Source organism: Littorina saxatilis, linkage group LG16 (assembly GCF_037325665.1).
Source record: "Littorina saxatilis isolate snail1 linkage group LG16, US_GU_Lsax_2.0, whole genome shotgun sequence".
Lineage (NCBI taxonomy): Eukaryota > Metazoa > Mollusca > Gastropoda > Littorinimorpha > Littorinidae > Littorina > Littorina saxatilis.
This window is the reverse complement of record NC_090260.1, coordinates 15,703,927-15,718,298: the sequence shown is the minus strand read 5'-3', so window position 1 is coordinate 15,718,298 and position 14,372 is coordinate 15,703,927. Positions and strand designations below refer to the sequence as shown.

The window sequence follows — 14,372 nt, the reverse complement described above, 5'->3', positions numbered from 1 at the left end:
ACAAGAAGGGCAAAGCCCATACGACTCACATGCTTGACCTTCACATGACCTTGACCTTCAGCTAAACCTAGCAATGACATCATACACTAAGAACTGCTTTACACATTTTTCCTACCAAAATACATGTGACCTTGACCCAAGGTCAAGGTCATCCAAGGTCATGCAACACAAAGCTGTTAATTCAAGACATAGGAAGTACAATGGTGCTTATTGGCTCTTTCTACCATGAGATATGGTCACTTTTAGTGGTTCACTACCTTATTTTGGTCACATTTCATAAGGGTCAAAGTGACCTTGACCTTGATCATATGTGACCAAATGTGTCTCATGATGAAAGCATAACATGTGCCCCACATAATTTTTAAGTTTGAAACAGTTATCTTCCATAGTTCAGGGTCAAGGTCACTTCAAAATATGTATACAATCCAACTTTGAAGAGCTCCTGTGACCTTGACCTTGAAGCAAGGTAAACCAAACTGGTATCAAAAGATGGGGCTTACTTTGCCCTATATATCATATATAGGTGAGGTATTAAATCTCAAAAACTTCCGAGAAAATGTGAAAAATGTGAAAAATAGCTGTTTTTTAGACAACATTATGGCCCCTGCGACCTTGACCTTGAAGCAAGTTCAAGATGCTATGTATGTTTTTTGGGGCCTTGTCATCATACACCATCTTGCCAAATTTGGTACTGATAGACTGAATAGTGTCCAAGAAATATCCAACGTTAAAGTTTTCCGGACAGACGGACGGACGGACGGACGCCGGGACGGACGGACGGACGACTCGGGTGAGTACATAGACTCATTTTTGCTTCGCATGTGAGTCAAAAAAAACTTCCACACTAAAACACAAACAGGGATAGACAGGGAGAGATCAAAACAGAGAATTCGTAACGAGAAACAAGAGAGAGAGAGAGAGAGAGAGAGAGAGAGAGAGAGAGAGAGAGAGAGAGAGAGAGAGAGAGAGAGATGAGAAAGAGAGACGGACAGACAGAGAGAGAGAGAGAGAGGGGTGCAATGGGTGGAGAAAGAGGGAAAGAGAGAGACAGAGAGAGAGAGAGAGTCAGAGAGGGAAAGAGAGAGAGAGACGGACAGACAGAGAGAGAGAGAGCGGGGGGGGGGGTGGGGGTGTGTCGGGAGAAAGAAAGAGAGAAAGATAGATGACGTTAGGTCAAGTAATAACAAACGTGCGTGCGCTTCACCGATATGATACAGCTATGCAACAGTACCTGGCAACCAACTGTGTGTAGGTAGCTGCATCCATGGCAGGGTCCCCGCCCTCATTCCGTTCCAAGCTTGCCCTCCACCACGCGTCGATCCGTGTCTGGTCAGCCATGTCGTCCTCACATAGACACACCTGGCTGACATTCCGACCTGGCTTGACGCTGAGGCCTTCCTGCAACTCCTGTAACTGAGGTCAACACACACGGACTGTAAACAATGCGGGGAATGGCACAATGGATGGCTTAATACACGATGCACACAAAGACAGTGTAACATTAGGCCTACCTGAGTTGCAAATCTCTTCATTCCTGCTTTAGTGTTTACCAGCCTAAAAGACAACTTTCTGGACAAAAGCAAACCATCTTTTTGGAAAAGAGTTTCCCGTTTGTGGTGACGCGCATCAGCCTACGTAAAGTACAAGTGACGTCGTTTTCGCGACAAAAACATGATGTCTACTATTCAAGGTCATTGTTCTTAGAGCTCCAGTAAAAAAAATAAAAAGCAAATCAAATGCTTTTTCGACTCATCTTCGTCTTGTCCCACAACAATATAATCCCCCCCCCCTCCCTTTTAGGATCCCCCCTCCCCCATGGAAGACTCCCGCCACCACCACTCCCACAAGAGTCCCTCCCTTCTTATACAACCACCCCCTTTTATGCCTGACCTCCCCCAATATGACCTTTTTTTTGTTTTTGTTCATAACCTCTGTAAGTTAACCCACATTTTAAGACTTAACTCTAATAAAAAAATTTAAAAAATCCTCTTTCAGCTTCATAAATGAAATGTTCAAGAGAACGTTGGCATCATAATAATCGAACAAAAGTTGATCAAAAGTGTGACCTGTATTATTCCAGATATGTTCAGTGGTGATCATCTTGTCCAGCAAACATGTCCATGCTATTACGGTACTGTGAACATTTTCGAAACAAGCTACATTTTGGTCATGTCTGCTGATTAATAACACCTACAATTGTGTGAAATATGGAGGCTTTGTTACCCAAATATCTGAAAGAAACTAAACTTAAAAAGTTGATGAGCATGACCCCGCTGTGACCCCAACATTTGACGAAGGTCAATCAAATCGGGGTCAAATCGGAAGATTATTAAATACCAGAAGTCTGCAAATGCTTAAAGGTCTAGCTTCAAAATCATCCGAGATAATCTTAACGTTAAGTTTTTTGTTCGGACATACGGACGGACACTGCATACAGTGTGTGGACAAAAAGCCTAGCGCTATGAACTGGCCCTTACTTTACGTTGGTGAACAAATATCTCTCTCTCTCTCTATCTCTCTCTCTCTCTCTCTCTCTCTCTCTCTCTCTATCTCTCTCTATCTCTCTCTCTCTCTCTCTTTTTTTCTCTCTCTCTCTACTTCTCTCCTGCGTTCGTCTGTTTTTTCGTGTGTGAGCGAGTGTAGGTCAAGAGTTAGTTAACTTACATCGCTCATGTTTAGCAGCACCTCCTCCAGACAGCGTCTCGTTGTGTCGGGCAGGACAATGGCCTGGTGGAGGGCTGGCTGTGTTACCAGGTCACCCAGGACAGAGCGCCTCACAACATCTCTGGCTTGCTTCAGGTAGGCAGCGGCCTTCTTTAGTTCTTCTTGAACTGCAAGGGGGTCGTCTTCTGTCTGAGGGATGATTGCCGCCATCATTATCCCACGCTCGCGATGTATGACGAGCAGGTCAACAAAGTCCTCCTTCAGGTTCAACGGCTCTGCTTTGACGCTGTTCGTGTTCCTGGCGGCTGCACCAGTATAGATGCTTTGGGTATGAGCACCATATACACCAAATTTAGCTTGGGTCAGAATTACCATAATTTCTGTTTCCCTTGCGGCTTTGTTCTTTATCTGATTCATGAAGTGGTGGACATTTTTCAGCACTCTGTCTATGCGGACAGTGTCCCTGACCTCTCTACTCTCATCTCTGTCTATTTGTTGCTGTGTTTTCAGTACCTGGATTCGCTCACCGTCTCCGATATTTGCCATTCTCTCTTGCACAGTGTCCATGTGAGCCGGGGGGATTATGTATGATTCGCTCTCAAGGTGAGGAAACCAGGCGTTGAGAAACTCTCTCTGGAATCAAAGACATGATGATATACTGCCTGCTCCCTTCTAGTACCATTCACAACCTACGTCAACTATGAAGACGGTGAAAATACGGACACCAAATAGGGACTTATGTCTCGTTGGTGGTTCACACAATATTTGCCTAGAACACAGCAGATAATTGTTTAAAAACAGTTGTTCTATGGTGTAAATTCAAAATGAAAAACAAAAACAAGGAAAACAACAACAACAACAACAACAACAACAACAACACAAAAAGAGTAAAACTAATAATAATGCACCTTATTCATTTTAAACATAACTTCAATAAGTCTTAAAATATGAGGTTTCGGTTTTTTTTTCTGAGATGAATTTACCTCATGGTCTGACAACCTTAACACTTGGTCCTCTGATTCCTGTGATCTTGCCATCAAGGGCGGGGCAGGAGAGACAGCCTGGTTCCCCGGTGACCCAGAGGTACTGCACGGCGGAGCACATTCCACAGCCGGTCCCTGTGTGATGTGCATGATATAACCGTCACTTCTGTCATAGCACTGTTCATATATGTAATGATCATGATATTACCGTCATTTCTGTCATAGCACTGTTCATATATGTACTATGCATGATATTACCGTCACTTCTGTCAAAGCGATGTTCATATGTGTGGTTTGCATGATATTACAGTCACTTCTGTCATAGCGCTGTTCATACGTGTGGTTTGCATGATATTACAATATAGCTATTCTGATGAACACGTGGGGGAATTCGGGTCCTGTGATTGGATGGTCTCTTCCGATCATCGAAGCATAATGCGGCGGAAGTCGGCCATTTTACTCAATGTCCAAAAGCATAGTGTCGTAAACAAAGATGCATGGTTCCGGTTTCTTCCACGTGTATAAAGTACACGCATACCTCGCCAGGTTTGTTTTTGTGACTAGTCGACAGACGATGCCATTTGCTTTGTGTGTGTTTTTGTTGTTGCTTACTGTACATGACATACATTACGTGTAAAATCCAGTTCTTTAACAGGCAACAAACCTTGCACATTTCCAGAAGCTGCAATCTGAAGCGACCTATCCCTGATTCTAGCAGACGATCTGATCATCTCTCCAATGTTTAACACAAAATCAGCAAACTCTCCTGCCACATAGAACGTCCATTGTATAGTGCAATGTTGAAATGAAGTTACCGGTCTGAAACATTTAGTCGTTTCTTTTGAGACAATCCTTCTGCCGTGTGCTGACAAAACCGAGTAAGTCCATTTTTTTCAAAAATGATATTTTTTGTTCATCAGAAAGAAGAAATCAATGCGCATCTTTTGTGTTAATTTCTACTTTTTAGAGTGCTTAGATAAGCAGATATGAACAGGTAAGTCCACAACCAAAAACAACTTTTTAAGTGTGCATGAATGTTTTGACAAAACCAAGTAAGTCCAAGGGTTTCCCAATTTTCGTAAAATGGTAGTTTCAAAATTCTTTCAGACGACTCATACAGAAAAGACGTCATTTTAAGTTTAGAACTCACAAATGACGTCATTTAAAGTTTAGAACACACAAATGACGTCATTCGATAAGGCGAGACTTAATGACGTCACCTTATGACGTTTTATTTCAAACATTTTTCTTCTCTATAATATTATGATTCTCCTGACGATCCTTGTCTCCCTCTCTCCCTCCCTCCCCCCCTTCCTCCCCGGCTCCATCTCTCTTTCTATCCCTCCCTACCTCTCTCGCTATCTCTCTCCCTCTTCCTCCCTCTCTAAATTTCCCTCCCTCCATCATTCTCTCTATCCCCCCCTTCCCTTTCGCTCTCTCCTCCTCCCTCTCTTCCCTCATCCCCCTCTCCCTACCGCCAACAATCGACTTTTCTCTACCTCAATCCTTCCCTCTCTCTCCCTCCCCTCTGTCCCTCCATCCCACTCTCTTTCTCTCCCTCCCTCCCCCCTCTCTCTCCCTCCCTTCTTATCTTCCTCCCCCTCTCTCACTCCCTCCCTCCTCTCTCTCTCCCTCCATCCCACTATCTCTTTCCCTCCCTCCCTCCTCCCTCCATCCCACTATCTCTTTCCCTCCCTCCCTCCATCCCACTATCTCTTTCCCTCCCTCCCTCCTCTCTCCATCCCATTATCTCTTTCCCTCCCTCCCTCCATCCCACTATCTCTTTCCCTCCCTCCCTCCATCCCATTATCTCTTTCCCTCCCTCCCGCCTCCCTCCATCCCACTATCTCTTTCCCTCCCTCCCTCCTCCCTCCCTCTCTCCATCACTCTCTCCCTCCCTCCCTCTCTCCCTCCCTCCCTCTCTCTCTCCCTCCCTCTCTCCCTCCCTCCCTCCCTCCCTCTCTCCATCTCTCCCTCCCTCTCTCCCTCCCTCTCTCCCTCTTCTTTCCTCCCTCCCTCAATCCCACTAAGTTTCTCCCTCCCTCTCTTTCTTTCTCTTCCTTCCCCTCTCCCTCCCTCCTTCCCTCCTTTCTCTCTCTGCCTCCCTTCCCCCTTCTCTCTCACTCAATCCCTCAATCCATCCTCCCCCCCTCCATCTCTCTTCCTCGGTCCATTCCTATATCTCTCTCTCTTCCTCCCCATTTATCTCTCCCTCCATAACTCTCACCTTCCCTCTCTTTCTCCCTCTCTCCACCCCTCTTTCCATCTCTCTATCTCCCTCCCTCTCTTTATTTCTCTCTCTCCCTCCATCCCTCTCTCCAGCTCCCCCCCCCCCCCCTCCGCCCCTGCTTTCTCTCCTCTCTCTCACTCTCTCTCACTCCCTGTCTAGTCTCTCCCCACCCCTCTCTCTCTCTCTCTCTCTCTCTCTCTCTCTCTCTCTCTCTCTCTCTCTCTCTCTCTCTCTCTCTCTCTTTCCATCTTGTGCAAATTCGTAGTGTTATTTTCACTGTTTTGTCATTTCTCCTGACAACACTTCTTCTTCCAAATATTCTGGTAAAACCAAGTAAGTCCGCATGCTTAGATCTGCGCATTTTTATATTTAGTCAAGTTTTGACTAAATATTTTAACATCGAGGGGGAATCGAAACGAGGGTCGTGGTGCATGTGCGTGTGTCTGTGTGTCTGTGTGTCTGTGTGTGTGTGTAGAGCGATTCAGACTAAACTACTAAACCGATCTTTATGAAATTTGACATGAGAGTTCCTGGGTATGAAATCCCCGAACGTTTTTTTCATTTTTATGATAAATGTCTTTGATGACGTCATATACGGCTTTTCGTGAAAGTTGAGGCGGCACTGTCACGCCCTCATTTTTCAACTAAATTGGTTGAAATTTTGGTCAAGTACTCTTCGACGAAGCCCGGGGTTTGGTATTGCATTTCAGCTTGGTGGCTTAAAAATTAATTAATGACTTTGGTCATTAAAAATCTGAAAATTGTAAAAAAAAAATAAAAATTTATAAAACGATCCAAATTTACGTTTATCTTATTCTCCATCATTTGCTGATTCCAAAAACATATAAATATGTTATATTCGGATTAAAAACAAGCTCTGAAAATTAAATATATAAAAATTATTATCAAATTTTTTTTTCCAAATCAATTTAAAAACACTTTCATCTTATTCCTTGTCGGTTCCTGATTCCAAAAATATATAGATATGATATGTTTGGATTAAAAACACGCTCAGAAAGTTAAAACGAAGAGAGGTACAGAAAAGCGTGCTATCCTTCTCAGCGCAACGAATACCCCGCTCTTCTTGTCAATTCCACGTGCACTGCCTTTGCCACGGGCGGTGGAGTGACGATGCTACGAGTATACGGTCTTGCTGCGTTGCGTTGCGTTCAGTTTCATTCTGTGAGTTCGACAGCTACTTGACTAAATATTGTATTTTCGCCTTACGCGACTTGTTTGTTATATCTAATGTTCGGGGGAAAAGTCGTAAAACCAAGTAAGTCCACAAAAAGCCCAACAAAACCAAAACCAGCCATCAGATTATTATGAAAATCGGGTTATAAACGTAAATTAATGCTATTTATCTAATTATCTCGGTGGTTTGATCTAGATAATCATCATTTTGAGACATTTTATCAAACAGTAAAAGTCGTTTTTCTCGGAAGTAGCGTCAGTGGACTTACTCGGTTTTGTCAGCACACGGCAGCCTTGTTCTCTTATCATCTACAGATTTACCGCAGTCTTCACCACGCGAATTCCCAACAGAAGTCAGACTTTCGAACATACAATATACGTAGGCAAGCATGATACGTCATGACGTCATATGATTCCTAGCATATTGACGTAATGCTAAACATCCGGTTATCTCGAGTTTTCTCCGTAATACATGTCTGTGGGTTTTTCAATGTTCGGTTATTTCCGTGGCTTCATGCGGAAAGGGAACCGTCGTCTGCAATCAACGACATGGACCATTCTGGTACTTGTTGCTGACAAAAACATGATTTTAACACAGAATTTAATGTTAGAATAGCTATATAAACGCTATTGTGTTTTCATCGTAGCAATAGGGTCCGATATTTAGACTCGAACAAGTATAATGCGACTCGTCTTCGACTCGTCGGCATTATACTTGTCTCGTCTAAATATCGGGCCCTATTGCTACGCTGAAAACACAATAGCTGGTAGTCACTTCTGTCATAGCGACGTTCATATGTGTGGTTTGCATGATATTACAGTCACTTCTTTCACAGCGCTGTTCATAATTATGAGTTGTATGCATGATATTACCGTCACTTCTTTCACAGCGCTGTTCATAATTATGAGTTGTGTGCATGATTTTTCCGTCACTTCTGTCACAGCGCTGTTCATAATTATGAGTTGTGTGCATGATATGACCGTCACTTCTGTCACAGCGCTGTTCATAATTATGAGTTGTGTGCATGATATAACCGTCACTTCTGTCACAGCGCTAGCGCTGTTCATAATTATGAGTTGTATGCATGATACGACCGTCACTTCTGTCACAGCGCTGTTCATAATTATGAGTTGTGTGCATGATATGACCGTCACTTCTGTCATAGCGCTGTTCATAATTATGAGTTGTGTGCATGATATGAACGTCACTTCTGTCATAGGCTTAGTGATGTTTATATGTGTGGTTTGCATGATATTACGGTCACTTCTGTCATAGGGCTGTTCATGATTATGAGTTGTGTGCATGATATGACCGTCATTTCTGTCATAGCGTTGTTTTAGATAGTGACTCACCTTATTGTCATGCAATACGTATTGATGTGAACGTAAATATGTATGTATGTGAACGTGTTTCCTCACATGGTACTCAGAAAAAAATTTCAAACATTATTTTATTTCCCTGTGCGTTTGTGGGCCAAAACGCCCATGTACACTCATGGTTTTGCACAAAGAGGATTTTATGTGCTTGGCCGAATGTTCCGTCGGCCATATACTTATACTCTACTCTGTGTCGTGGGATGCATGCTTGGTATTTTCATGTTTCTATAATTCACTGACATGGATTTCAGGATCTTTACCATTTTTACCTGGTTTTGTACCACACAATGGGGGGAGGGGGGGGGGGGCAAGCAGGTATGCAAATAAAGTGACCCGGGAGATCGGAACATCTCTTCTCTTTATCAAGCAGGTGGCGGGGTTCCAAACACTCAACCATCAACTTGGCTGTTGCGATCGTCATCAATGAGGAATGTTCAGTCTATTTGTGTGTATCGACACTGACACGGACAATGCATGTATACGACCCCCAACAAATTGACAGATTAGATCGGCCGTGTAGGAGCTGAGGGGGACGGGAGGGGGGCAGGAGAGACAGAGATAGACAGACATCGACAGAGATAGACAGACAGAGACAGAGATAGACAGACATAGATAGACAGAGATAGACAGACAGCGATAGACAGACAGAGATAAACAGAGATAGACAGACAGAGACAGACAGAGATATACAGACATAGATAGACAGACAGAGATAGACAGACAGAGATAGACAGACAGAGATGGGTTGGTTGGCTGGTTATTGTTTGTTGTTTAATGTGCCTACAACCTGTGGCAATCACGATAACATTGTAGACGGTTCTAAAAACCGCATGTCTTGCAAAACGTCTTTCGCCAAATCTTAAGAGAGAGAGAGAGAGAGAGAGAGAGAGAGAGAGAGAGAGAGAGAGAGAGAGAGAGAGAGAGAGAGAGAGAGAGAGAGAGAGAGAGAGAGAGAGAGAGAGAGAGAGAGAGAGAGAGAGAGAGAGAGAGAGAGAGAGAGAGAGAGAGAGAGAGAGAGAGAGAGAGAGAGAGAGAGAGAGAGTATTCCGCTACCCAAGACCTACCAGATCAACGGAGCAATTAGTACAGCCCTGAGCAGCACAGTTGGTACAGGGGGTACAGTTCGCACGGCAGTCACACTCCCCTTGCCTGATGCACCGTGATTCCCTGCTGCACTGGCAGCACGCCTGAAAGGTTCGATGTGAGTGACCTCTTTTGTTGTGAGAATGTACGTGTTAAAACACAACACGATGGACAACACGTACAACACGATGGATATCGCAACACGATGGTCAACACAGCACGATGGACAACACAACACGATTGACAACACAACACGATGGTCAACTCAACATGATGGACAACACAACATGATGGACAACACAGCACGATGGACAACACAACACGATGAACAACACAACACGATGGACAACACAACACGATGGACAACACGTACAACACGATGGACAACACGTACAACACGATGGACAACACAACACGATGGACAACACAACACGATGGATATCACAACACGATGGACAACACAATACGATGGACAACACGTACAACACGATGGATATCACAACACGATGGACAACACAGCACGATGGACAACACAACACGATGGACAACACAACACGATGGTCAACACAACATGATGGACAACACAACACGATGGACAACACAACACGATGGACAACACAACATGATGGACAACACAACATGATGGACAACACAACAAAATGGACAACACATTACGATGGACAACATAACATGATGGACAATACAACAAAATGGACAACACAACACGATGGACAGCACAACACGATGGACAACATAACATGATGGACAATACAACAAGGAGGTGAACAACATAACAAGGTGGACATCACAACACAATGGACCACACAACACGATGGACAACACAACACAATGGACAACACGATACAATAAACAACACAACACAATGGACAACACAATACAACACAATGGACAACACAACACAATGGACAACACAATACAACAATACAATAAACAACACAACACAATGGACAACACAATACAACACAATGGACAACACAACACGATGGACACCACAATACAACAATACAATAAACAACACAACACAATGGACAACACAATACAACACAATGGACAACACAACACAATGGACAACACAATGGACAATACAACACAATGGACAACACAACACAATGGACCACACAACACGATGGACAACACAACACAATGGACAACACAATACAATGAACAACACAAAGGACAACACAACACGATGGACCACACAACACAACACAATGAACAACACAACACGATGGACAACACAACACAATGGACCACACAACACAATGGACCACACAACACGATGGACAACACAATACAACACAATGGACAACACAACACAATGGACAACACAATACAACAATACAATAAACAACACAACACAATGGACAACACAATACAACACAATGGACAACACAACACGATGGACACCACAATACAACAATACAATAAACAACACAACACAATGGACAACACAACACGATGGACAACACAACACGATGGACCACACAATGGACAACATGCAACACGATGGACTGACACCACGGCTGACAACATAAAACTTTTAAAACGATGGACAACACACCACAGCTAAGAACACAGAATGATACACATCACAACACGGTGACAGCGGCCTACCAGACGTGGTTTCTTTGCAATGGATCCGCTGCCTCCCTGCTGACTCGCCATTGTGCTCGCCCTGTCTCACCTAAAACATCAACATCATGTTGCAATTAGAAGAGTAGTGTTGCCCGTGGCGATCCTTTAGCAACAGTTAGTGCACATGTTCATCTTAAAGGGGAGTAATCCTAAGGCACTTTCGATTCGCCGTAATTTAGACACTCCAGCGACGAATTACATGAACGATTATCAATATCTAAATAGAATAACTGGTTGAATAAGTGTGAATAGTAAAGTAGATGTGATCAGGTCTGACTCTTCATGCAGAGTCAACACATTGTAACCATTTTCCAGTAAACACCGATTCACAGTTCCGCGGCCATTTTTTCTACTTCCACTTCCAGTTTCGTGGAATTTGCGCTTGTGCATATCACTTTTGCGAGTAAGTTCCGGAGATTTGAACGCATAGACTGATTCGCTGAAGAAAGTGCACTTTTGTAGTGATTTGCAAAATTGGGACCCCCATTTCCAAAGTCGGTAAACTACATTACTGCAACCAGTTACTGGGCAAGTTTATATGCCACTGAAATGGATTGAACTTGAAGTTGACTCTGCAACTTTGATGGAAATGAACCGACGAGCACACTCGCCCTCTCTATCACCATGCTTTGCCGTGCAGACGATGCAAACGTTGCTCGTCGAAAACATCTCGACCAATCATAATCGCTTTAGGTATCACGTGGGTTTTCTTTTTGACTCACATGCGAAGCAAAAGTGAGTCTATGTACTCACCCGAGTCGTCCGTCCGTCCGTCCGTCTGTCCTGGCGTCCGTCCGTCCGGAAAACTTTAACGTTGGATATTTCTTGGACACTATTCAGTCTATCAGTACCAAATTTGGCAAGATGGTGTATGATGACAAGGCCCCAAAAAACATACATAGCATCTTGACCTTGCTTCAAGGTCAAGGTCGCAGGGGCCATAAATGTTGTCTAAAAAACAGCTATTTTTCACATTTTTCCCATTTTCTCTGAAGTTTTTGAGATTCAATACCTCACCTATATATGATATATAGGGCAAAGTAAGCCCCATCTTTTGATACCAGTTTGGTTTACCTTGCTTCAAGGTCAAGGTCACAGGAGCTCTTCAAAGTTGGATTGTATACATATTTTGAAGTGACCTTGACCCTGAACTATGGAAGATAACTGTTTCAAACTTAAAAATTATGTGGGGCACATGTTATGCTTTCATCATGAGACACATTTGGTCACATATGATCAAGGTCAAGGTCACTTTGACCCTTATGAAATGTGACCAAAATAAGGTAGTGAACCACTAAAAGTGACCATATCTCACGGTAGAAAGAGCCAATAAGCACCATTGTACTTCCTATGTCTTGAATTAACAGCTTTGTGTTGCATGACCTTGGATGACCTTGACCTTGGGACAAGGACACATGTATTTTGGTAGGAAAAATGTGTAAAGCAGTTCTTAGTGTATGATGTCATTGCTTATTAGTCATTAGTTATTTGACCGTGACCCTGAAGGTCAAGGTCATGTAAAGGTCAAGGTCAAGCATGTGAGTCGTATGGGCTTTGCCCTTCTTGTTTCTTCCATGTAGCGCTGGAACGTAGTTTCTAGAAGAAAGTTAATTTAAACTAAGAGTGTATGTTGCTGTGTGCAGGAAGGGGGGGGGGGGTTGGGAGGGGAGGGGGGGCGTAGCTGTGATGCCACCGTGAGAAAGTTAATTGTGAGATAACAGATGTCGGTGTGTGGTCAGAGTGGTGGGGTGGTCTAGCACATGGGGAGGGGAGGGGAAGGGGGGAGGGCGGTGTTGAGGTAATAGGAGAATGAGCAACGAATAAAAGGGTGGTGGTGGGGGAGGGGAGGGGGGCTGTAGTGGAGGGTGAGAGCAAAGAGTGTATCCTACACTCTTTGGTGAGAGGCAGAGATATAGATTGGAAGGAACCGTAGGGGAGGGAGGGGTAGGGTGGTACATGGGGCAGGGTGGAACATGGGGTAGGGTGGTACATGGGGCAGGGTGGAACATGGGGTAGGGTGGTACATGGGGCAGGGTGGAACAGGCGAATTTTAGTGATGATGCGATGCTTTATCCGGGACTTTTGTTTTCTCGCCAAGCTGTGATTTCCCAGACCAGTGTCTGGCGCCAAAGTCCTGCAGACAGTCGTGTTTGGTTTTGATGAGGCAGACAATATTATCCAGATTCCAACCGTAAGTAAATTTTTAGCTCTCTAATAGGCGCAAGCTTTGTATCCTTTGTTTTGACTTGACAAGAATGAAACTTGACACCTGCAGAGAGAAATTATTCAGGCATATTATGCTGCCGGATGCTACTTTCAATACTCTGTGTTTTCTTGACAATTTTAGATTTAATTGCACTGATCCACTGAGGGGCAGGGTGGGACGGGGCAGATGGGGCAGTCCAAGCCTGCCCCTTCAGTGTTCCACCCTGCCCCTTGGGTGTCCCACCCTACCCCTGGGGTGTTTCACTGCCCTGCCCCTCTCCGTAAATTTCTCCCAGTCTATAAACAATGAATAATCTATTGTTTGTTTTACATGCATATCACTAATTTTATCAATATTTTTTTTCAGTAGAAACTTTTATGGTTATTGTTTTTCTTTTCAAGTTCTTTTTCGGTATTGTTCTTGTTCGTCTAAAATCACTATTTGCAAAGGATGTGAAATTGAAATACATAAATAAATCAATACATAAGTAAGTAAACAAATAAGTAAATGTTTCCTTTTATTTTCTTTCCACTTTCAGATGGTGAGAACATACAAAAGAAAACCAGACCGGACAGAAAGATCTACTGAGAATGTCCAGCAACTCCACAAAGCAGTGATGGCTGTCAGAAAAGGCCAGTCTTTCCGACAAGTCGCTGAAGAATTTGGAATTAAAAAATCCTCTTTATGGCGAGCAGTGAGGAAAGATGGCGAAGGAAAGAAGCTGGCCTCATATAGTGAGATGTCCCAGTCAAGGCTGATTTTCACCATTGAAGAGGAAGTTGAGTTAGTTCAGTACTTACTGACCGCATCACGCATTGGATTTCCTCTAGACACTGCGACTGTAAAGTCATTAGCTTACACCCCAGCCATTCGAAATGGGAATCGTGTTCCAGACAACTGGGAGAAAAACAAACAAGCCGGAAAAGACTGGATGACAGCATTCAAGAGTCGCCATTCACAGCTCAGCATCAGAACCCAT

At 43.7% G+C, this 14,372-nt stretch overlaps 2 protein-coding genes across 6 annotated transcripts in view; one reads left to right on the top strand and one right to left on the bottom strand.

Moving 5' to 3' along the window:
* LOC138950502 (uncharacterized) overlaps positions 1 to 14,372 on the top strand; it is a 252,255-nt gene that overhangs the window by 111,612 nt on the left and 126,271 nt on the right. The gene's annotated exons all lie outside the window — the stretch shown is intronic.
* Positions 1,127 to 12,152, bottom strand: LOC138950517 (uncharacterized). Its single transcript, XM_070322251.1, has 5 exons — positions 11,167 to 12,152; positions 9,513 to 9,635; positions 3,648 to 3,782; positions 2,665 to 3,297; positions 1,127 to 1,413 (listed from the first exon to the last, which is right to left on the bottom strand). Exons 1-5 carry the CDS (start codon positions 11,215 to 11,217, stop codon positions 1,201 to 1,203), a joined length of 1,155 nt encoding a protein of 384 aa, XP_070178352.1. The 5' UTR covers positions 11,218 to 12,152; the 3' UTR covers positions 1,127 to 1,200.